The 26368-nt window shown below is 42.2% G+C and overlaps 1 protein-coding gene across 1 annotated transcript; it reads left to right on the forward strand.

Annotated features, from left to right (window-relative positions):
- The first annotated feature begins 15395 nt into the window (after nucleotides 1–15395).
- Nucleotides 15396–16220, forward strand: LOC120349450 (activity-regulated cytoskeleton-associated protein-like). The gene has a single exon (XM_039419617.1). It carries the CDS (start codon nucleotides 15396–15398, stop codon nucleotides 16218–16220), a length of 825 nt encoding a protein of 274 aa, XP_039275551.1.
- Nucleotides 16221–26368: the final 10148 nt, after the last annotated feature.

Here is a 26368-nt window from a genome sequence, read left to right on the forward strand (position 1 = left end):
AGAATAGATGATTTGGTCTTACCTACACTATGAATCAAAGTGTCAGAATACAAGGTAACAAGTGACAATTTTTCAGCCAACCTAGTTGACATCAAATTACAATCAGAGCAAGAGTCTAAAAGCGCGGTTGCTTTAATAAATTCCCCACTAGAAGTTTGAACCAAAACTTCAGCAGTAGGTAACAAGGCGACAGTTGATTGCTGTTGCAAACACAGTGACGAAGTAGAGCTCATCGTGACATGAGAGTTCTTCTGAGGCTGTTCTGCATGAGAAACAGCTTGCTTAGTTGTTTCCGCATTCTGAACCATGACGGAATTCAAAACAGCATTCTTACCCTTGGAGGGAGCAAAAGATTGAGAATGAATAAGATTTGAAGTTACCTTCCCTTAGAAGTAGGCTGAGTGTCCCGTGATTGAGGATACGACCTGTGAAGAACAGTGTGGTGACTCTTGCCACAAAGTGTACACGATTTGTCCGAACAAACATGATTGGGTGCGAAAGGCTTGAGGCAATTATAACATAACCTTTTGTCACGGACAGCGTTCCAACGATCAGTAACCTGTAACTTCAATAATTCATTACAACGATTTGGAAAATGACCAACAGAATTACAAAAACTACAAGGTGACATAGAAGAGGTAGTAACCTGCATCCTAGCTTGAACATTCGATTGATTTTGGTTGAACTTCGGCTTGCTATGAGCACCAACCGAGTTGGATGTACTTTGCTGTACATTTCCTTGATGATGGTTAGCTGAGCTTGAAGCAACAGCTTCCATGATTTTGCATTGTGATTCCAAAAAATTCCAAAATTTATCAATGGTGGGAATGTCGTGTATACCAACACTCTTTTCCCATTCTCGAACAGTAGCAGTGTTTAATCGACAGAGGCTGGCTCAAACAGCACTCTGGTTTGTGGACTGTATCAATAATTACATCGAGAACTTTGGGTTGTCTGGCGTCGGGTAGCAATTTGAACAATTAAAATGGCTAAGTGCACAATAACATAGGCCTACCTTCATGTCCAAATCCTCCTTGCTTCCAGGATCCCGGGTCCAGATCACGATACGAGACGAGACGACACTTGTAATAAATCACAATAAATAATCAATAGATCACTTTGCAAAAATCGACATTACGAGAAGTGAGCTGTTCAATTGGCTGTCAATCGACGACTGGCCACAATTATGTTTTGCGCATCACCGTATAATTGCCCCCTCCACCACACAACGCCAGACAAGAAAGGGAAGCATTCATAATGTCCGAACATTCCGCCCACCTTGGAAGAACTTCCAATAACAAAAAACAAAAACCACCTATAACGAACCCTACTAGGGAGACTAGGGAAAAAAAGGAAAATATCTTCACTCCTCAGGGGCCCTTGAGGAGACTTAAAAAAAGGAGTAGGAGGCCCACGGAAAGGAGAGGATGGGACGAGAAATAAATGACTATATACAACTAATATAGAATAAAAACAAGAAACAAAGCAACTTGGGAACCTTTCCCACACATAAAACGAGAAACAAAAAAAAAACTAACCACTAAAACTTATTGAAGTTCCCTTCAATAAGGCCTAATCTTCATCAATAGGGAGGAGATACCCTATTGACAGACTGGTGAGACTTCCTTTTGCAGTCTGTACCTCCACCACTCTCACAATTCCATCCTGTTCAAGGAATATCTTCGTTATTCGACCAAGTCCCCAGTGAAGAGGGAGTAGGTTATTTTCCTTTAAGAGAGCCATACGTCCAATGTTAACATTACTATGTTTTCTGTACCATTTTGTTCGGGTTTGCAAACTAGATACATACTCCAATTGCCAACGTTTCCAGAATGAGGATACAATTCTTTTGAGTAAACTCCATCGATTTCTCAATTTCACCGATTGAATTGATTCCTCTGAGTCTTTACTCTGTGTTGCTAGTGTAATTTTTCTTGCTTCCAATTCAATCTGTATGGAATTTTCATCATCATTACCGTGGGTTTGGTGTGGCCAGCACTCCAGTGGTTTGTCTAACCAATCAGACCCATTCCACCACAGAGAATTACCAATTAATTCATTGAGAAATAGTCCTCGACTAGCACAATCAGCTGGATTACATTCGGTTGACACATATCTGAATTGCTCTGTAGACAGGTGTTCCTGTACTTGACTTACACGATTTGCCACAAACCTAGCCCAACGATGAGGTGAAGACTGAATCCAACTCACTGCCACAGTTGAATAAGTCCAAGCTGCAATATAATCTATGTTTATAATTTTTGAAAGCACTTTTTGAACTTCAATACACTGATGCGTAGTACAAATGGCAAGAAATGGCGATGATGATACACCATACGACATAGTTGTTAGAGTATACTCTTTCATTTCTTCTCCCTTTTCGGATTTTGTCCATTTTATTTCAACATTATCCTGTCTATCATCATCTAACTCTTCCAAATTTCGTTTCTCCCTTTCAAAAACATCTTCTCCAATTTCCTTTTTCAGTATGGGTCTTCCCATTGGTTTGATTTCATGTGGACTATGAATCACTTTTAACTCTTTCCCTAAATTACCGTTGATCGGTAAATAACTGTTGAAGGCTATACCTTGTTTACCTGGAACTTCTTCTAAATTATCTCCCAATTCTTCTTCTCGAATCATGGTAACATTTTCTCCGACATTAGTTTTAACTTCAAGATATCCCGATATCTCCCTCGTATTTGTTTCCTTGGATGGTAATTCTACAATGTATCTACCAGTATTCAAACGACAAACAGTTGATTTGTATATCTCCTCACAAGCCATTTCACTTCCCAATAATTTTTTTGTCCTAGGTGGCTCTTCTACGACCCAAAATCGCTTCACCAACTCTTCTGAATTAGCATTGGAATACATGCACAGATTATTTGAGATAGTAGAACTCTCCTCTGATACCTTACCCATCAGGCAGTAGCCCCATACTGTTTCTAGGGCAGATGGTGTACCCGCTGGACCAATCACCTTTCTTCCAGTCAGAATGAAGGGGAAGTATTCAGCACCCAATAAAATATCAACCTCCTCTGAGAGGAAAAATTCAGAATCTGCTAGCTCCAGTCCTTCAATATGTGCCCAGTACGCATTTTTTATCTGATTTGTAGCTGCTATTTTGTTGACTCCCGACACGGTAATTTTTAATGAAGGGGAGTTCGGTATTTCAAATTCACAGTTAGTAATTTCATCTGTCACTTCCAGTTTAGTATCAGATAATCCATAGATTGGCAAACTATGTGTTTTCTGTACCACTAAACCCAGTTTTTTCATGCATCGCCTTGTAATGAATGACTCGGTGCTTGCACTATCTAATAATACTTTGACCTTATGATAATTGCCTTGATTACCTCGAACTCCCAATTTAACAGTTGGTAACAATACTAAGGAACTATTTACGTTCGAAAATACTTTCTTCGCTGAGTCAGTAACAAATGTCTGATGGCTTTGATCAGCGACGTCGTGCACGTCTACCCTGCTCATTTGTTTATTACCGGCCAATGTGTTGGTGTTTTCAACAGGCGGCTGTCTCGGCTCTAAATGGAGGAGCGAATGATGACGCGAATTACAGTGACTGCACGGCTTCCTTCTTCTACAATCTCTAATAAAGTGCCCTGCCAATAAACAGCCGATACATAGTTTCCATTCTTTTACACGTTTTAATCTATCAGATGGTTTGAGATTCAAGAACACTTCACAATTTTCCAGTTCATGAGAATTATTACATTCAATACATTTCAGCTCGCCCGATTTCGATTTAACAATCATAGCTGAAGCCTTGTAATTTCCCATAGTTGGTTTCGATTTCCCAAACTGCTTACGTGAGGAGGCTTCTGACGATGTAGATGATCCCAATAAATCAGTGGATTTAGTAGCCTCTAAAATAACAGCTTCATCATTCAAAAATATTTGGAAGTTTTTCAAATCGGATACTGTTCCATTTCTTAGCAGTCTCTGCCACTTCTCTCTCAATTCTTCAGTCAGTTTTTTACGTAAGACAAATAATAACGGAATCGACCAGTCATTAACTGCATGACCAATTTGTTTTAGTGCTGCAATATACTCAGCTAAATGAGTGATGAATTTTCGTAGCGAGTCTGGTTGCTTATTAACTGCTGGCATATCAAAAATTGCTTGCAAGTATGCGTCAGTCAGATTGTAAGAGTCATTGTAGCGATTCAATAATAATTTCCATGCCTCAGCATAATGATCACTTGTCAATGGGACAACAGAAATGACTGACAGTGCATCGCCTCTCAGTACAGACCGAAGATACATATGTTTTTGTATGTCAGCAATTTGACCATTATTATGAACCGTGGCTTCGAATAAATCTTTAAATTGACTCCAAATTTTCAAATCGCCGTCAAAAGTCATTAAAGGAAGCTTAGGTAGGGCAACTGGCGAGATATTTCCAGTTGTAGGTGAAGAAGCTACATTGGAAGAACTAATATTCAAATTTGTTTGAGTGGATGGTAAGCTTTCGAGAATAGCCTTGACATTGAAAAAAGTGTCATCAAATTGGCTCATCAAATTTTCAAGGTCACTTGTTTCCAATCGAGGATTTTGTTTGTTATAGTAGCTCTGCATCTTATCTATTATGTCATTGAACTCCACCTGGTGGTGATCGATATGCTCACCCATAACTTTCAATAAATTCTTCATTTTTTTATTTTTCAGATCTTTTTCGACAGCTTCGGCAATTTCATTAATCCGTTTTATTTTACGAATTAATGCATCTCTTTGAAATGTCAAATCTTCGATAACACCCATAGTGAAGGCGATAACAGTGAGCGCTCGTCGAGAGAGTGAGACAAAGAACCAAACAAGAATAAGAGGGAAAACACGAGAGCAGGCGACACAATGGAACGAACAATGGCTGGCTTATCTAATCATACAAGCCAAGCCAGCATTTCAACTATGCTCGGTAGAAATGATCGGTTACAAGGCTAATAATACCGTATCGATACTCATTGGAACAAACAATATCTGCTATTAATAACGAAGTAACGACAATAATCAATGCAAATAACTGCAAGTATCCTTTGAAAAAAGTAACAGTTCCAGTTACTGTTACAGCTAGACGACGTATAAGTCTTTCTCTACTTATCGACACGAACTTGCCAGTCCAGCGTTGTGGCGCCAATGCAACAATCTTACGCAATAATACTACGACACAATTATTTACGAAACTATTACTTGTTCTACTCAATTTCCAACTTAAATTGAGCCCAAATTTCTTAAGAATACCACAATTAAAGCGTATATTCATCTACGACGACAAAAACAAGCCATATACACAGAACAAACCAAGAATAAAATAGGCATAAAAAACGACAAACCTATTAGACGATATTTCAAACTTATGTCCTATTCAAATTCAATGAACAAATCAATCCCGGACGGTTGGACCAATGTTTAATCGACAGAGGCTGGCTCAAACAGCACTCTGGTTTGTGGACTGTATCAATAATTACATCGAGAACTTTGGGTTGTCTGGCGTCGGGTAGCAATTTGAACAATTAAAATGGCTAAGTGCACAATAACATAGGCCTACCTTCATGTCCAAATCCTCCTTGCTTCCAGGATCCCGGGTCCAGATCACGATACGAGACGAGACGACACTTGTAATAAATCACAATAAATAATCAATAGATCACTTTGCAAAAATCGACATTACGAGAAGTGAGCTGTTCAATTGGCTGTCAATCGACGACTGGCCACAATTATGTTTTGCGCATCACCGTATAATTGCCCCCTCCACCACACAACGCCAGACAAGAAAGGGAAGCATTCATAACGTCCGAACAAGCAGTATCCAACTGCAACAACATTTTGTGCATATACAACAAGTCCTTGATTTGGACTCCAAGTTGAAGCGCTTCGAGTGCGGTAATGTGGGACTTGCAAAAGTCAATGAATGCCCGTAATGATTGCGGACAGTTACGCTTTATGGTAGGCGGAGATTCAATTGCCGTGACGTGCCTGGCAGCAATTAATCTCTTGTTGTCATACCTCCCCCTTAAGAGGTTCCATGCAAGCTGAAAACCATTTTCGTCAGCTTCAATGTGTTCCACTCTAGCAAGAGCTTCACCACTGAGTGATTGACGAAGATAGAAAAATTTCAATGAATCATTAATGTTATCTTGATTACCAATAATATTAGTAAAAGCACTTGAGAATGCTTGCCATTTTGAAAGCTCCCCATTGAAGCGTGGAAGCGGAATCTGAGGCAACTGAAAATTTGCCAAAGGTGCGTTTTGAGATGTTGGCCGCTGGGAAGCACCAGCAGTGGCCTCATTGATGCGTTGTCTGCTTTCAAAAGCAGTTAATGCAGCGTTTGCCTTAGAGGTAATGGAGATAAACTTATTGAGTATCTCAAAATGAGTTGAAGTGTCCTGCACTTGCAACTCTGAATTCCATAGTTGTTGATGTATCTTATCATACTTAATTCTAAGTGAACCTAGTTCGTTTTTGACAGTCAACAATTGATAATAAGTGGCTTCAGTGTCCACAACATAATCGCTATAGCTGGTTATGAACCAATCTATTTCGTGGTGTAAATTGTCTCTTGCATTGGAAAGAGCAGAAGGCTCAGGAAGTGAATCTTCCTCATGATCAGACATGCTTAAAAACTAACAGAAAAACCTGAGTGAATGAAATGATGCTGCACTGTAGCAATGCGATTGCTGCGCCAATAAGCAACTTTGGGCGCTGGTCCAGTACGCAGAGAGGCACGCCTGTGCGTTTGAGGCAAGTTGTATCAAGCTTGCTGTGCGGCGAGTCAAGTAGCGAGCTCGCAAGGCGGTGTGGTATGCCGTGTGTTGTTTTCTCAATGCGCAATAGCCGTCTGTGACCAGTTCAGTGCGGTTCAGTCTCTCAGGGTACAAGATAGTTGATAGCTGGTGCATACACGTCGCAGCGTGCTTTGAGTTGCAGCCAGTACTGAAAATTTGAAATAAGTGTGTGAATGCTTAATATTAAACAATATAAACATACAAAAGTACAATGAAATAAAATATACTCTAGAGTGAGTGGGACCTAATCATTGGCGTCAAGCTAGACTATTAGGCACACGGTCGCTGAAACCCTAAGGTTCAATGGACCAAGAAATGGGTAATAAAAATTAACAATTATCCTAGGCAAACTGAGTCAAAGATCCGGCCCGGAGGACCAATTTTTATGACAGAATCCAAGGGCAGGGCAGTGGACTGTGAATGATAGTTGGTATAAATACCTACAAATAAATCTTTGAATTCTGTGCATAAAAATACTGATAGCTTGAAGTGTGGTAAGTACACCAATAAAAGACTAAATGAATCAACAAGATAAGATTTAATAATAATAATAAGATAATAATAGGCAGATGGCCACATACAAAAACAATTGTGTCAAATATCTTGGGATCAATAAAATAATAATAGGCAGATGGCCACATACAAAAACAATTGTGTCAAATTTCTTGGGATCAATAAAATAATAATAGGCAGATGGCCACATACAAAAACAATTGTGTCAAATTTCTTGGGATCAATAAAATAATAATAGGCAGATGGCCACATACAAAAACAATTGTAAGTAGATTAAGTTAAATATCTTGGGAAAATTACAACATGTGAAATAATGTAGAGAAATACAAAATTTAAATGAAATTAGGTCAATGACATTAATGACCATTGAAGCCTGACAATAATTGAAAAGGTAGTATTAATGATACCTGAAATGAATATAAATTGAGTGCTATAATGAAAGTTATTACTGTAAGGTACAATATTAATGATTAAAAAATGACAATAAGCTGTAAAAAATGCTCAGCAAGTAACATATATAAAAATATATGCGGCATAGGCCTTCAGTGATTTGAATGTCAAGATAGACTTGACCAAACAATTAATAGGCGTCACTGGCCTTAAAATATCACTTAAGAGCTAAGGGTAGCTAATAAATACAATGTGAAGATAGTCCAGGTTGAATATAGGCGACATGGGCCTTCAATGAATTGAGTGTCAAGATGGACATCAATTAGAACGATTAATAGGCGACAGTGGCCTCAAAAAAATCACTTGTAAAGCCAAGGGTAGCTGTCAAATCCAATAAATTAATAGGCGTCGGTGGCCTTAGTGAATCACTTGTAAAGCCAAGGGTAGCTGTCAAATCCAATAAATTAATAGGCGTCGGTGGCCTTAGTGAATCACTTGTAAAGCCAAGGGTAGCTGTCAAATCCAATAAATTAATAGGCGTCGGTGGCCTTAGTGAATTGAATGTCAAGATAGACATTAACCAAACAATAAGTAGGCGTCGGTGGCCTCAGTGAACTGAATGTCAAGATAGACATTAACCAAATAATAAGTAGGCGTCGGTGGCCTCAGTGAACTGAATGTCAAGATAGACATTAATAAAACAAATTAGTAGGCGTCGGTGGCCTCAGTGAATTGAATGTCGAGATAGACATTAATAAATCAATAAGTATATACGTAAATGAAAATTGAATAGAACGATTTACATAACCTGAATAAAATTTTGAAGAGGAGATGCGGCCAGGCAGACAGGCAATGACTCCGCAATACCAACAGGAACAGGACATCAGCAAGCGATGAAGTGATCTGGCCATGCGATGACAAGCATGGAACCGTCTACCACAGCAGGTGAATCCCCCAGTGGAAATGTAGGCAGGAGTAAGTAGAATTCCAAATGAATAATCCGATCTTCAAGTTGTGGAATTTTTGGATTGATTTCCAAACGGTAGAGATGATGAACTTGAAAGTTTGAGTTTCACGAGGTGAAGCCAATTGTAGAGAAATGGCAATTGAAGCCTACACGAGGTTGTAATTTTTGACAAAGTTTATCAAAGCAATATGCAAGCAATCGATGAATAATTTAATCACAATTGAAGAATAGAATAAATGAATTAATTTGTAGAATAATTCACACTTTAAAAAACGTTCTGTAGATCCAATGACTAGCGATGAACGCTCACACGAGGTCGTGAACTTAGCAAAGTTTATCAGAGCAAAAATGCGAATCAATCGATGAATAATTGAATCACACTTGAAGAGTAGAACAAACGAATTAATTTAAAGAATAATTCACACTTTAAAAACGTTCTGTAGATCAAATAAGTAGCAATGAATGCTCACACGAGGTTGCAATTTTTGACAAAGTTTATCAAAGTTTAACAGAGTAACTGAGTGAAGAACTCGATGAATAATTGAATCACACTTGAAGAATAGAACAAACGAATTAATTTGAAGAATAATTCACACTTTAAAAACGTTCTGTAGATCAAATAAGTAGCGATGAATGCTCACACGAGGTTGCAATTTTTGACAAAGTTTATCAAAGTTTAACAGAGTAACTGAGTGAAGAACTCGATGAATAATTGAATCACACTTGAAGAATAGAACAAACGAATTAATTTGAAGAATAATTCACACTTTAAAAACGTTCTGTAGGTCCGATGAATTCAGATGAAAAGTTTAGACCGGGCGCAGGATGCACACCCGACGACCTCCATTGAAAGACAAACAGCAAAAGGCAAAAGGCGCTAGCAACAAAAAGGGAAGGCGGAAATGACAGCCACGAACAACACGTTTACAAACGTATGGTGAAAAAGTAGCAAATAACTAGAAAGTAAGATGCCTAAAGACAAGATTAAATTCCAAAAAAAATCGAATAGTATAGATATTAAAATTGCAACGGCAAATAATCCGATGAAAAAGTACGAATAAAAGTATAGAAAACCAACTTGACTAGAGTAGTAACGTGAACCTTGACTGTGACGTCACTGGTCAGCGCAGACGCACAATGACGACATGATGTCTACGTAGTAGCGGAACGAATAACAAGTGGAACCGTTCCAATAAATGCTTTGTCAGATTTTACACACACATTCAAATTTCCAATCCACCACCCAATTATAATAATAAGCTTTAAACACGCAAATTTTATCAAGCATGATGACCTACTGCTTTTTGAATCCAATTTTCATTTTATCAGTCCATCTATTTCATTCAAATATTAAATTACCATTATTCACACTAGGCTATATTCAAGCCAGAAGCCCAGAAAAGAACAAAGTGTACCTCTCTGTGCCTTAAGGCCTTGAGCATTCGAGTATTGAGAAATATATTTAATTAAATGAAAATGACTAAGAAATTGTCAAAAACCACAGATTTATTGATACTTAGAAAGACCGGTTTCGGTTATTAAATGCATTGTCAATCTCTGATGAACTTGACATGCTGACATACCATGAGAGATTGAAAATGGTGTAACAACCGAAACCGGTCTTTCTAAATATCAATAAATCTGTGGTTTTTGACAATTTCTTAGCCTTTTTCATTTAATATGAATTATTACCACAATATGATCAACTTCTCAACTACACAAAAAGTGAAAATATATTTTACCTATTTTGAGGTAAAAGGCGCCTATTTTGAGGTAAAAGGCGGAGTTTTAAAGGCGCCTCGGGCGAGCATTGAATGTACGTGTGGACGCGATTTTGCCATACGGGTGTGGCAAAACGTAAACATTGAAGGCGTCATAACCTAATTCCAATGAATTAGGTTAATGAATGACAAATCAAATTGTGATCCAATAACTAATTGTAAATTGTAGGATTTTTGTAATTTTGTAGGATATGTGGATTGTCAAATATTTAAATAGAAACATGCATGGAATATATAATTTGTATCATGATTAACAAATTTAGAACTGCATAATTTAAGTGAAAAAAGCTTCTCTAAAGGGTTCCTACAAGAAAGTATAGCTCAAATATTATTTTACTGTGGCTATCAAATCATCTTGTGTTTGTTTCATGTTATCAGAGTTGTTAATTGAAATTGTAATCTTCAATATGATATTATACGTTTTAGATAGCTAGGCTATCTATAGAGAGATTTATTCAAACTTTGAACTAGTATTCCCTTAAAGGTAAATCTTGAAGCTAATCTTTTGGATAATCTTGTTTTCTCATGTGTATGAGCAGAGTTAGTTTAAAATGGGCAGCAATTTAGTATTTGATTCAATTTATGGCTAATTTCCCTAAAGAAGACTGGGCAGCAATTTAGTATTTGATTCAATTTATGGCTAATTTCCCTAAAGAAGACTGTCAATTTTGTGAGACAGTGTTAAGTGCTTTGATTAGGTCATCAAAACTTCTGGAATTATTGTAGAAATTTTCTTTTTTTGAGATTCAGAATGGATATTGGAAACCAACAAATGAATCGCCTAATGTCAAGAATCTCAAAGTTAGAGCCAATCGTTCTTGTGGAGTTATTGATTCCCTCATGATGATATCATTATTGTTTAGATAACTAGTTGAATTAGATTCAGTATATTAACAAGATAATGTTTTGACAACCTAATAAAGTTTGAACTGTCAATCTTATGTCATGTAGCAATTTATTTCCTTACTTCAACCTACAATCGTTCAACCCACCAACATCGTTTGTCAAGTTTTATTTTTGATTTTATTATATAAGTCATTGAAATAAAATGATACTGCTGCAATTTGTGATAACTATCTTCAATGATGGAATGACGCCATTGTTGTCATGTGGAAAATCTACATCTACCATGTCTTTGTGTCGTCTGCAAATCAGATAGCTTTTTGAATGCCGAGGCATACGTGGATCGCGTCCACAAGGACGTACAGTGAATGTTGAGGCATATGTACATACGATTGTTCGCGCGAATCTGTACGGACGTGTGTACAAGGCATAACCTGTACAGAATGAAGCAGACTACAATAATCGACTAAAAACCGAATATCGATATTTTTGACATTGATCACTTGATTTGCCTCTCCTGCAAAATTAACTTCTGCGACAAGAGGGCCCTTTTCGCTTTCCGCATCACATATTATCAAATTTCTGACGATGGACAGATTGCATTTATGCAGGAAAATAAATTTGTTAATGATAAATAGTTGAGAAATTATAATAACTACTTGACTTACATAACTTATTATAACAGTTATGTTAGTAGTAATGTTTCAAAAAATGTTAACTATCAAAAAATTTTAATAATTAAAATAATCAATTTTCGGAATATTTCCAATAACACTTTACTGAGGAAAGATTAATCTAAACCGTTCATTATATTGATAAGTTTCCTGCATAATTTTGTATGAAATTCTATCCTTGCAAAATTCTTGGCCTACGAATAATAACATAGTCATGTAGTTCACTAGAACTACTACCTTCATCCATTTTGACACGTTGCCTTTAGAACAAAATGTCACTTTTCAAGATTTTACCTACACTTGTAAAAGTTTTAGGATGGTCTAAACAATGATAAAATATTCAACAACTTACAGATCCAGTAATACAGGAAGTTTCTTTTTACAAAACACGAAAATGATAATGTCTTGTATTATTTACTTCTACAGACAGATGACTTGTAGATTGTTTTACAGGGAAAATTGTTTAAGAAACACAAACTTTTAATTTTCACCAGTAATACAGGAACTTTTCCTCTATTACAGGACTTGTAACTTTCATGAAACAGGCCCCTGGGCCCTGTTTCATAATTGACCGAACGAAGTGAGGTCTAAGATTCAAGTCGACGGTTTGGCATTTCTCTTAATGTTTATATATTTATAATATTTATATATTTTTATATTATGTTGCGCATTTACGGCGAAACGCGGTAATAGATTTTCATGAAATTTGACAGGTATGTTCCTTTTTAAATTACGCGTCGACGTATATACAAGGTTTTTGGAAATTTTGCATTTCAAGGATGATATAAAAGGAAAAAGGAGCCTCCTTCATACGCCAATATTAGAGTGAAAATCAGACTATAGAATTATTTATCATAAATCAGCTGACAAGTGATTACACAGATGTGTGGAGAAGACAGTCTATTACTGTATTTGTATAAGGTCTATAGTTTCAATCAAAGACATTGAAGAGGTATGCATCTTTAAGCTGGGTTTACACCAAAGTTATTAACAAAATGGTTATAACTTAATCCTTATAGATTCTATTAGATTGAACGGAAGTTGACAAACACATATGTTCATCATGTGTATGATAAGTTATATTCAATCTAATATAATCTAAAAGGATTGAGTTATTAACATTTTTTAAATAAATTTGGTCCAATCGCCAGTTTATGGTCTTTGGTTTCAATATTTTGTTTTGCAGTCATGGTATTATTATGCGTGCCCATCAGTATCAATATTCTCACATTCGAAAAAACTAATTCAATAGGTGAATAAAAATAAACAAATGAACTAAATAATGCTGGAGAAATCATAATATTTTTGATTCTAAAAAATTAATTTTCATCAGATAGAAAGATCATCACGGAACTGGATGAATTATTATCATATGGAATACAAATTCAAACGTGAACTGAGTTTGTTAACATTCAAAACAGTTGACATCTGGTACTTGTGGATGAGAATACTGCGTGAGGTCTACTGTTCACAGAACTACTAGTACTTATAAGTCACGTAATACAGGAGAATCACCATTCCAATTACATGCTCAATATAGCCGATAAAATCAGCTGTTCCTGTATTACAAGACTTCTAAGTTTTTATGAAACAGGGGCCTAATTGAATTATTTTATTAGTTTTCACAACTTGATGTGAGTAACGTTTCGTTTGCTCATATGTATTGGTCCCGAATTTAGGATAACCTAACCAGTAAAATCCTATAACCTCTTAACCAGTAGGGGATTGGCTGTCGGGGAGACTCGTTGACGCCAGCGTGCAAGGGGCTTGGTTGTCGTCACCGAACCCGAAAACCAAGCTCCTCGCACGCTCACGTTTGAGTGCCAGAGTTTTCGCGAGTAAACTGACATATAGGGTATTTCATGCACTTACTCAATGGATTTTGGAACAGTCCTCAAATCACGCCTGGTTTTCCCAGTCATTCATTGCTTTCTGACGAGTTATATCACATTTTTAAGAACCAATAGTTCAAACTTATTCAAGTTCAGCTAAGGTATTGATTCATATTTTTATGGTCTTGGTGGATTCACGGAGGATCAGCAGCCTTGATTGCAGGTTGATACCTCCCTCGCGTTCGCTACCTTTCAGCCTGCCGCTCTGCTCTGCACCCCACGCCACGCATCAACCAAATGAGTGGTTGACCCACCCGCCACCAGGGTGCGCCTCAGTCGCCGCCTCCCGTTCCTGCGTTTCTATTGGCCGAGCACCGCCGGCCAATAGCAGCGCAAGTGAACTCGGGGACTGGGAATAAAAGGGGGCTACTCAGCTACCCTCGATAGCACTTGCTCACTAGCAGCCTTCCACTGAAGAGCCAGAAGAGACCACCAGCCGAGATCACTACCAGAGACCACTACCAGCCGAGACCACTACCGAGACCAGGAGCAGAGCAGCGAGCAGGCCAATGAGGGAACCACGGCGAGACTAACCGCAACCTGAGGTGTCTTCCTTGTCTACTACCCAGCCGATGCCTAGGAGGAACCGAGCCGGCCGCCGAACCCAGAAGAGGAGGCCCTACATCGGCTTCGCCAGGTGGAGGAGAGGCTGAGGCTGTACACCGCCGCGCCAGCTGCGCCCCAAGACTTAGCGCCCCAGCCTAACAACTGGCGCGCGGTTCTGGATGCGCGGGTTGGGTGCCGAACCGACATCGGAGTGTGTGCAGCGGAAGCCTACGACCCTGCCTGCCCGGGGTTTGACCGAAGGCCCCTTCTAAACGAGGAAGTGGTCGAGGAGGTCCTCCCGGTGGAGATTCGGCACGACCTCTGGCTAGTAGATCACCCGGTCAGCCCTCTCCGTAGCCCGGGTAAACCAGAGTGGTGACTGCGAACCATTGACTTGAGCCCCTGCCGGCCTGCTCTCGCACCAGACGGACCTGCCGGGACCCTCGCGCGGCGTGGTATTGCACCAGTCGACGACTACTAAACATCTAGCCTGCCTTGGTCCCTTTTAGGGCCACCAGCAACAATCTTGGTCCCTTTTCAGGGCCACCAGCAACAAACTTGGCCCTTTTTCAGGGCCACCAAAAGCCATTTTTTTCAGACAGTGGTAACAAACCCCTCGCTCGACCCGACTGACTAGCCCAATTGATGAACGAGCCACACCTTCCGCCATATCAATTATTGGCGCCTGCCAACGTGGGGCCACTCACTGTATGGAGATACGGTAACCCGTTACCACTGTCAAAACTTTTTTTTCAAACAAAATGTCAACCTAAATTTTCAACTAAATGTATGTCTTAAATTTTTCATCTAAATGTATGTCTTGAATTTTTCACACAAAAAATTCAAACTTATTTTCTTTCAACAAAATGTGTCTCTGAATCTTTCAATTCAGAATACCTGTCTGGGAACAAGCAATTTCCCAGTGGCGCCCATAACACCTGAACATTGTAGCGACTAGAACCGGAGCCGGAGACAGTGGAGATATGACCACCGAAGATTCGATGCAGTCAACCAGCCAGCACACCGAGTCTACATTCGCCGGCTGGCCTGCACAGACCACCGGTCAAACCGACAGCAGCACGACGCAGCCGCCCGCTTCCACCAGCGAAACCGGGGCAACGCAGCCACCCGCCTTCACCAGCAAGCCCGCTCGACCAACCACCCTGCAACCCAGCACGCTGACCATCAACCTGCCTGCTCCAATGTCAACCTCTAGTCACGCCACTACCGCAACCAGCAACATGGCCAACTTACCGGCTCCAGCCGTCAGCTACACCGGCAACCTCAGCCAGCTGACCAGCATAGCGACCCTGCTACCGTTCTTCCGCGGCAAGCTCCATGAAGACCCCATCACCTTCATGCGACAGTGCACCGAGCTGCTACAGGGTCACCACATTCCCAGCTATACCTGGGTCATGCTTCTAAAAGCACAACTACAAGACGACGCCGCCGCCTGGTGGAGAGACTACGGAGAATTCGTCACCACCTGGGAACAGTTCCGTGACCGACTTCAGGCCCGTTTCTCGGGAGCCCATAAAATCGCAGCCGCTCACACAGAATTTTATGGCACCACCCACAAACCGAACCAGCCAGTGGAGCGATTCATCCGTCAGAAGCTCCAACTACAGCAGCGCTTAGGAACCAACCTGGCTGAAGACAAGGTGATCGCCCTGCTCATCGGTCAGCTGAGTTCCGAGCTTCGCACCCTAGTTCGAGCTGCTCGTCCCACAAACTATGAAGAGCTGATCATGATCGCCAACGACCTGGAAACCGACCTCAACAGTCGACCAAAATATAAGCCGCCTTAACCTACGGCACCCACGCAGGGCCACTCCATCGAGAGCCACCGCCGAGGTTCAACTACAACCAGCTTCCTCAGTGTCATTACTGCCCGGCCAAGCATTTTCATCGCGACTGCCCAGAACTCGCGAAGAAACGGCAGGGAAACGGCGATACTGGAGAGACTCAGACTCCACCCCTCCAGCACGGAAAGTAGGAGTCCACTACACTAACGATGAGGTGCAAGACCCGCAGCGCCAGCCTCGCAGGTCACCACCCCAACTACAAGCGATAACCGTCACCAAACCGGCCAGCCAGTCATTCCTTGGTCACGCCACCGTGGATCCTGCCAGCGTCACCAAGCCTCCTTCCAACGTCACCGAAGACCCCTCGCTCTTCTCGGCTGACGGAGACTCTCCACGGTACCTAGCAGCCGCACCTCCATGGGCTATCAAGAATGACCCAGTACCAGTCGTCACCCGGGTCACAACAGCAACCGCGTCTGGCACACCCTTGCGCGTCAACCACCCAGCCGTCACTCATGACCGTCTCACTCACAACGGATCGATCGCCTACCCGTCACGCCACCATAGACCCTGCTAGCGTCGCTAAGTCTCCTTCCAATGTCACCGAAGACCCCTTGCTCTTCCCAGCTGACAGAGACTCTCCACAGCACCCAGCAGCCGCGCCTCTACTGGCCCGCGAGAGGACAGCATCACCAGCCGACGATGAGCGCGTCATCGACCACCAGCCTGGGGTGGAACATGCAACTGTGACCCACACGCACCCACCACCTACCGGGATCGCTGTCATGGACGGAGTCACCAACACTGCCCTCGCCGCAGTCGACGACCAGGTCACCAACGCTGACCCAGCCGCATTCAGCCACCCAGGTCACCAACACTGCCCCAGCCGCAGTCAGCCACCAGGTCACCAACACTGACCCAGCCGCCGTCAACCAGCCGGTCACCAACACTGCCCCAGCCGCAGTCAGCCACCAGGTCACCAACACTGCCCTGGCCGCAGTCACCGACAAGGTCACCAACACTGCGGCCCCAGTAGTCAACAACCACATCACCAGTCCTCCGCCCAGCCAAGCACCGAACCTAGCCGTGATCCAGATAGATGGACAGACTCTACCCCGGATCCCTGTCATCCTCGCGGGTAAACAACTACACGCTCTACTCGATTCAGCCGCAATGCACAACTTCGTGAGAGCTGCCCACCTCGACCACGGTACACGGATCCAACCGCTGAAGCTACCTGTACTGCTGGCCAACCGTCCCACTAGCTGCGAAACGGCCATACAAGGACATCTGGAACTCCAGATCCAACAGCACATTCAAAATATTCCCTTCCTAGGTCTACCTGACCTACGCGAAGACATCATCTTGGGACAACCATGGTTTCGGGAGAATAAGGCAGTGCTTGACTTTGAGCAAGACAGGCTAATCTACGGCAAGACACAGCAAGATACGATCTTCTGGATAGCGCAACCACCAGTCTCAGTAGAGATGGACACTCACCTGGTTGACAAGTTACTAGAAGACACGCCCAGCGACCAGCACTGACGGTTAACAGTATTACTGCAACAACACGCAAAATTGTTCATGGAGCAGATGCCACCCTCCATCACCACGGCCGCCACCATGACAATTCAACTCAACAGCTCAGAAATACGCAGCCAGCGGCCTTACCGATACTCATGGGAGAAACTGCAAATTATCGAGTTCAAAGTTGCCACCCTCAAGGAATGCAACCTGGTAGAAGCCAGTGATTCGCCTTACAACTCTCCAATCATCATTGTCCCCAAGAAGGATGGCACATCACGGTTCTGCATCGATTACCGATGGCTGAATTCCATCACCGTTCCAGCCACAGCACCGCAGATGACCCTACAGGACGTCATTCGAAGCCTGGGAACTTCAAAAATATTCAGCTCACTCGACCTACGGATGGGATACTGGCAGGTACCACTCGCACCCCAGTCTCGACCTTACACAGCCTTCACCACTCCCTACGGCGAAAAGCTACAATTTAAGGTCATGCCTTTCGGCCTATGAAATGCACCCAGCTGCTTCCAATCCATGATGAACAAGGTACTGAGTGGATACGTCGACAAGTTCTGCTACGCTTATCTCGACGACATCATTGTGTACTCGGTTACCTGGGAAGAACACTTACTCCACATAGCCAAAGTGTTTGAACGGTTAAATCTATACAATCTCTCTGTCTCAGCATCAAAATGCAAGATCGGCCGCAAGAAACTTGAATACCTCGGTCACATAATCACCTCCGAGGGCAACCAAGCAAAACTGCAGGCTATCCTAGCTGTGACTTCTGCCCAACCACCCACCACCAGAAAGAAACTGCGAGAATTTCTTGGAGTAGTCGGCTGGCTATGAGAATTTTTACCCAACGCCGCTGACGTTTGTGCGCCTCTGTCTGAGCTACTTAGCACGAAGACGCGATGGAAATGGTCACCAACAGAAGAGACAGCTTTCTGCCACCTACAAGCATTGACTGCCAACATCCAACCACTCTGTCTACCAGATTTCTCCAAGACCTTCATCCTACAGACAGATGCCAGCAAGGTCGGTATAGGGGCTGTCCTATACCAAGAAATCAACAATGACCGTAAGGTGATCGCATATGCCAGTGCCAAGCTGAACCACACGGAACAACAGTATCACAGTAACAAACAAGAGTGCCTTGCAGTTGTCTGGGCAATAAAGCGATATCGCCCTTACCTGGAAGGCAGGCCATTCATACTCTGTACCGACTATAAGGTGATTACCTGGTTACAAACTGCAAAGGACAGCCGCGCCAAACTCACTCAATGGGCCCTGCTCCTACAAGAATTTGACTTCACCCTAGAACACTGCCCGGGTAAAGAGAATCAGTTCGCCGACGCACTGTCACGGCAACCCGACAACGAAAAAGTTGAGGAGACCAGTCAACAACTAGAACGAACCATGCCTCCCGACATCCTGCCAGTCACCAGTGAACCCGCTACGCTAGCAAGCATCGCAACCGAAACTGAACTGTTAGAAGAGATTCGGAAAGCACAGGCCACAGATGACCAGATCAATGCGCAGGTGCAACAATGGATGGAGATCAACCCCGACCGTTGGAGGATCAACCGGGAACTGATCAAGTATTCCTCACCAGTTACCGCCTACACAACCGACTCTTGGAGAAGAAGACACGCAATGGTTGGCGAATAGTCATACCGCCCAACTTTCGCACCCGGCTACTGTTCCACTATCATGACGATGATCTTATGGGACATCCCGGCTACGCCAAAACCTACCGAAACATTGCTACATACTACACTTGGCCCCATATGAAGGCGCAGATAACCACGTACGTACAAAATTGCCTGCTGTGTAGCTGCTCAAAAGCGTACAACCGGAATCACGAACCTACGCAACGACCGCGACGGTCTACTAGACCATGGGAAACCGTATGTCTCGATCTGATGGGCCCCTACCCACTCTCCAAGCGAAGAAATCGATTCATATTGGTCATCACTGATTCTTTCTCCAGGTGGATAGAAGCCTACCCGCTGCCTCACGGCGACGCCAACACGATTGGCCGCACAATGGATACGCACCTGTTTCCCAGATGGGGATACCCAAAAATCCTACTCTCCGACAATGGCACTCAGTTTACGGGGAAACTATGGAACGAACTCTGCCTCAAATGGGGAGTCTTACACTACACCACGCCAATTTATCACCCCCGAGCCAACCCTACCGAGAGAAGGAACCAGGAACTCAAGAAGGGACTACGGATCCGCCTACAAGAACAACACCAAGAATGGGAGAACCAACTACCATCCGTGCTATTCACCCTGCGAAATCGACAGAACACTGCAACAAGATACAGCCCAAGTCAAATCCTGTTTGGCCAAACCCTTACACGGCCAGGGGAATGGAGCCACTGGCCCGAAAATCAACTCAAACCGCACAAAGACCATATTAACCAGCGTCTACACACGCTAACTGCAATCCAACGCGAAGACGTGTTGAACCAAGAAAATTATCTCAATAGGAAGGGAGACCCGATAGCCGAGACACAGCCTCATTACCAGATCGGCGACCAGGTGCTCACACGGAATCATCAACTCTCAAACAAGGCTCAGAAATTCCACGCGGGCCTAGCACCCAGATGGAAGGGACCATATATGGTCGCCCACAACCAAGGAGCTGTCTACTGGATCACCCGTGATAACGAGACCATCAAGGTGTACGAGACTCAACTACGCCCGGCTCCAACCACCGACCAGCAAAATCTCTTGGAATAACAACCCACCTGTTGGGGGAGACCCTTCTGGTCTTATTTCTGTAATTATTGACCACAACCCACCTGTTGGGGGAGACCCTTCTGGTCTCACTTCTGTAAAATTATCGCCTTTGGATATTTTGTAAACATTGTATCTTGTTTTTTGCAATCAATAAATTCTCGCTGTGGCTACCTCAAACGGGGGGGGGGGGGAATTGATACCTCCCTCGCGTTCGCTACCTTTCAGCCTACCGCTCTGCTCTGCTCCCCACGCCACGCATCAACCAAATGAGTGGTTGACCCACCCGCCACGAGGGTGCGCCTCAGTCGCCGCCTCCCGTTCCTGCGTTTCAATTGGCCGAGCACCGCCGGCCAATAGCAGCGCAGGTGAACTCGGGGACTGGGAATAAAAGGGGGCTACTCAGCTACCCTCGATAGCACTTGCTCACTAGCAGCCTTCCACTGAAGAGCCAGAAGAGACCACCAGCCGAGACCACTACCAGAGACCACTACCAGCCGAGACCACTACCGAGACCAGGAGCAGAGCAGCGAGCAGGCCAATGAGGGAACCACAGCGAGACTAACCGCAACCTGAGGTGTCTTCCTTGTCTACTACCCAGCCGATGCCTAGGAGGAACCAAGCCGGCCGCCGTACCCAGAAGAGGAGGCCCTACGTCAGCTTCGCCAGGTGGAGGAGAGGCTGAGGCTGTACACCGCTGCGCCAGCTGCGCCCCAAGACTTAGCGCCCCAGCCTAACAACTGGCATGCGGTTCTGGATGCGTGGGTTGGGTGCCGAACCGACATCAGAGTGTGTGCAGCGGAAGCCTACGACCCTGCCTGCCCGGGGTTTGACCGAAGGCCCCTTCTAAACGAGGAAGTGGTCGAGGAGGTCCTCCCGGCGGAGATTCGGCACGACCTCTGGCTAGTAGATCACCCGGTCAGCCCTCTCCGTAGCCCGGGTAAACCAGAGTGGAGACTGCGAACCATTGACTTGAGCCCCTGCCGGCCTGCTCTCGCACCAAACGGACCTGCCCGGGACCCTTGCGCGGCGTGGTATCGCACCAGTCGACGACTACTAAACATCTAGCCTGCCTTGGTCCCTTTTAGGGCCACCAGCTACAATCTTGGTCCCTTGTCAGGGCCACCAGCAACAAACTTGGCCCTTTTTCAGGGCCACCAAAAGCCATTTTTTTCAGACAGTGGTAACAAACCCCTCGCTCGACCCGACTGACTAGCCCAATTGATGAACGAGCCACACCTTCCGCCATATCAAGGTTGATTTGGTTTGTTCTTTCCTCCCCTTCCCCCTCTCCCAAAGAGGGAAGATAACCTCTCCCCCTCACCCCTCCTTCATCCTCCCCGTTTATCTTCCAACCCGTCACTTCAAGAAGCGTTGTCGAGAAGTCAACATCGTTTTTCGTTTCCGTTCCGTGGCGTTCGAGCTGAACGCAATTACCTCGTTTCGTTTCGTGATATATGTGCAATATCATATAGGCCTATGCATAAAGACAGGATATCGTCAGCAGTCAGCAGTAACTTCTACACACGAGATACAGTCCACTTCCTCGCCAGTTCCAAGGTTAGTGCAAATTAAAGACTTACTTTTGGGGCTGTCGACGTTTTCGTGAATTAAATCTTAACTGTACCCCAATCCATAGGTTTGGGGACAGGACGGGATAACCACATGGTCCACCAGACCTGGGATATGTTCTATTTCCAAGAGATTTATTTTTCAATTTAAATTTCAATTCGTTAATAGTAGAGTTACTTGTTGATACATGCACTGATATCCATGTTAAATCCAGTTACAAAGTTCCTTTCCAAATCTCCTTGTTTATCTAATCAGTTACTTAGTTACAATGGCAAGCCCACAAGCCTTGCTTACTATTCGAGTGAAGAAGAAAGAAACTTTGTTTAGCCGTGTTCAACAAGCTTATGACTTGTTGAAGGACATCAATGACCCTAAAATTCAATCTCAATTCTTGATAAGAAGCATATCTATTGAAAATACTGTGAAAGAATATTCTGCACTCTTAGATGAAATCAATGAATTATCTATTCAAGTTGAACCTACTAAAGAACCTGAATATCAATTACTTACCGTTATTGATAATTTATCCTGTGCAATAATAAATGCTCGTGATAAATTGAATCAAATGAAAAATGAGAAGCCGAAGGAGAAAAGTGAACCTTCACCTTCAACCTCTCATTCTCCCCGTTTGAACATGATATTACCTCCAACTGAAATAAAACCGCGAAATAAAACAGAGTTTGATGGCTCTGATATTTCAGACTGGCCTAGATTCAAAAATATCTTTTCATCATTGATTGTGGATGATAAATATTATTCTCCTGTTCATAAATCCCATATTTTACACAATTTGTTGAAAGGCGAAGCAGCCAGAGTAGTGAAATCTTTTCAGATAAGTAGTGATTTTGATTTGGCATGGAAAACTCTATGCAAGCGTTATGAAAGTGATAGGGTGCTAGCTAACTACTACGTAAATGAGATTTTGAAAACTAGTTCAATCCCATTTAAACCTTCGTTACAATCGCTTCAAGATTTTCTTGTTAAAGTAGGTGATAGTATTACCACTCTGAAGTCATTGAGAGTTCCCGATTTGGCTGATTATATTTTGTACTCATTGGCTATTCGTCAATTAGACAAAATATCACGTGAATCGTTTGAGCTCGAGGTAGCTGATAAGAGCTTTCCTTCTTGTCAACAGTTGATTGATTTCGTGAATAAGAGAGTTAGATCTTATCAATTATCTGCATCTGATGTGCCGTCTGTTAATGAACAAAAATCTATCAAAAAGCCGAAAAATAAGTCTTTTCAGAAAAAGGTTGTCTTATCTACTCAGGCTAATAACAGCGTTCGAAATAAAAGCAGCTTAGTTACTTGTGAATTGAATGATAGTGCTGAAACAAAATGCTCATTTTGCAACTCAACGAATCATTTGTTATTCAAATGTCCTGCTTTCTTGAAAAGAGATCCAAAAGCTAGGAATGAATTTATTAAATCATTGAGTCTGTTTCAATTGTTTCTCCAAATTTCACGCCGTAAACCAATGCAAGTCTAAATCGTTGTATTATTGTGGTCGTATGCATAATAAATTACTTCATTATCCTCGTAGTAGTGATAATAGCCGTTCGAATTCTCCTGTTCGTTATCAGAAGTCTACTGATAACATCTCTAAAGTTGCTTTGAAATCGAAATCCATTGATTCGATCACTCAAACTGACAGCACTATGAATGTTGTTGAGAATTCAAATTCTTCTAAGCATTGTGGTATCACTGATAATTTTATTGATAAGTCATCAATTGTTAGTTTAATTCCTAAAACGAGTGTCGTTCTAGGTACTGCTCAAGCAGTTATTAAAAATTCATCTGGTTCGTTTATTGGTGTTCATTTAATGATTGATTCTGGTAGTACTGCTAATTTCATCACAAAAGATCTTGTTATGAAACTTGGTTTATCTGTTCATGATTGTCATCAAAATTTCTCTGGTTTGAATTCCTCGATTGTAGGGAATTCTTCTGGTGTTGTGAAATGTTTGTTGAAACCTAAGGGCTCAAATCACCCTCGTCTAGAAGCTGAGGCTTACGTGATTGATAAAATAGTTGGTTCATTGCCCCCTATTTATCTCAGTTCAAAAGTGCAAAATGAGTTGAAAAAATTCAACCTTGCTGATCCTGTGTTCTATGAACAACGTTCCATTGATCTTCTATTGGGATGCAAGTTATTCAACAAAATATTACGTCATCATAGTCAAGTCTCATCTAGTGAAGAGTGTTTGTTTTGCGTGATTCCTACCGTGTTTGGTGACATTATTTTGGGTGAATTTCCAAATCATTCCGGTCTTCTTAATCAGTCATTGACTGCATTAATGACGTGTCCCACCTCTGAGAACTCGTTGAATAATTTGGTTCATAAGTTTTGGGAAAGTGAAGAAATTCCTACCTAATCATAAATTTCCTAGTCCCGATGATGAGTTTTGTGAGAAACATTTTGCTGAAACTCACACGCGTGATACTGAAGGAAGATATGTTGTTCGTCTCCCTTTCAAAGTTGACACTAATCAACTCAAGTTTCATGAATCTCATGATGTTGCTTTAAATCGTTTTCTGTCGTTGGAGCGTCGTATGCTGCATGATGCTCGTTTGAAATCTGATTGCGTATCATTTATGGAAGAGTATCTTCTTTTGGATCATATGGAAGTTGCTAAAAAACCAGGTAAATATTTTATTCCTTATTTTTGTGTATTCAATCCGTCATCACCTACAACAAAGGTTCGTGTTGTATTTGATGGGTCTGCTAGAAAGAGTCACATTTCGTTGAATCAAGTTCTTCATTCAGGTCCAAAATTGTTAAATGACATATGTGATGTGTTAACTAGATTCAGACTTCACTCATTCGTATTCACGTGTGATGTTACGAAAATGTATCGTGCTATCCTCGTTGATGAAGAAGATCGTTCTTTCCTTCACATATTGTTTCGTAAAGATCCTTCCGATGATATTGTCGTTTATGAGCTCAAAACAATCACATATGGTTTGAAACCGTCTGGTTTTCTTGCTCAACGTGCTCTCATTCAACTGGCGAAAGATGAAGGAGATAAATTTCCGTTGGCAGCAGCAGCTATTCGTGATTATATATTTCACAACGATTTTCTCACAGGTGCTAATTCGTTGGAAGAAATCTGTGAAATAAAATCACAACTTTGTAATCTTCTAAACTGTGCTCATATCAAGTTGAATAAATGGAGCAGTAATTCTCCTGAGTTCTTGGATTTGATTCGTTCTGAAAACACTCAAGTACCACTTCATATCAGTGATGAGCCTAATTCAAATGTCAAAGTTCTTGGCATAATGTCGAACCCAACTACTGATTGTTTTCATATTAAAGTCTCCGTTCCAGAGTTTCAAAAGAAAAACTCTAAGCGCACTGTTCTGTCCGTTATCGCGCGTCTGTATGACCCTCTCGGTTTTATAGCTCCAGTAATATTCAAAATGAAATGTTTTTTACAAGAGCTGTGGAAGTTGGACATCGATTGGGATACGCCGATTCCTGTTGACTACAACGAATGCTGGAACGAGCTGATGAGAGAGCTTCCTGTTCTAAGTTCAATTTCAATTCCTCGATGCGTTTATGGTGATGCTTTTTCTTGTCAAATACTTGGGTTTTCCGACGCATTGCACAAAGGAATCTGTGCTTGTATCTTCTTGAGAGTTGTGTCGTCAGAATCTACGGTGAAATGCTTCTTGTTGAAAGCTAAAACTAAAGTTGCGTCATTGAAAACTCTGTCTATTCCTCGATTAGAGCTTCAAGCTGCATTGTTGCTTTCGCGATTGTATGTTTCAGTCCTTCCTTCACTGGAAAAAATCAATCTTCAATCTACGTTTCTGTTCAGTGATTCAACTATTGTTTTATCTTGGTTGCATATACCTCCTTACAAGTTGCAAACGTTTGTTGCAAATCGTGTTGTGAGAATATTAGAGTTGACTAATATTTCTGATTGGAATCACATTGCTACTGATTTCAATATTGCCGACGTTGGTTCACGAGGCGTTTCTCCCCAAAACTTGTGCAATTCGCAAGATTGGTTCAATGCTCCAACGTGGTGTTCTAATTCGTTGTCATGTTGGCCGTTGTCATCTATGACTTACCCTGCTACTGAAATTCTGCCTGATGTGAAACAAAATAAAGGTGTTGTTTTGAATATCACTGAAGAGACTGCTGTTATTCAGATAACACGTTTCTCCTCATACATGAGATTGTTACGTTCCTGTGCTTATGTTTTACGTTTCGTGAATAACTGTAAAGCATCAATTAGTGGTGTCTGTCGTAAATCAGGCGCACTTAGTGTTCAAGAGTTGAAATGTGCA

This window comes from Nilaparvata lugens, chromosome 1, assembly GCF_014356525.2.
Source record: "Nilaparvata lugens isolate BPH chromosome 1, ASM1435652v1, whole genome shotgun sequence".
Taxonomy (NCBI): domain Eukaryota; kingdom Metazoa; phylum Arthropoda; class Insecta; order Hemiptera; family Delphacidae; genus Nilaparvata; species Nilaparvata lugens.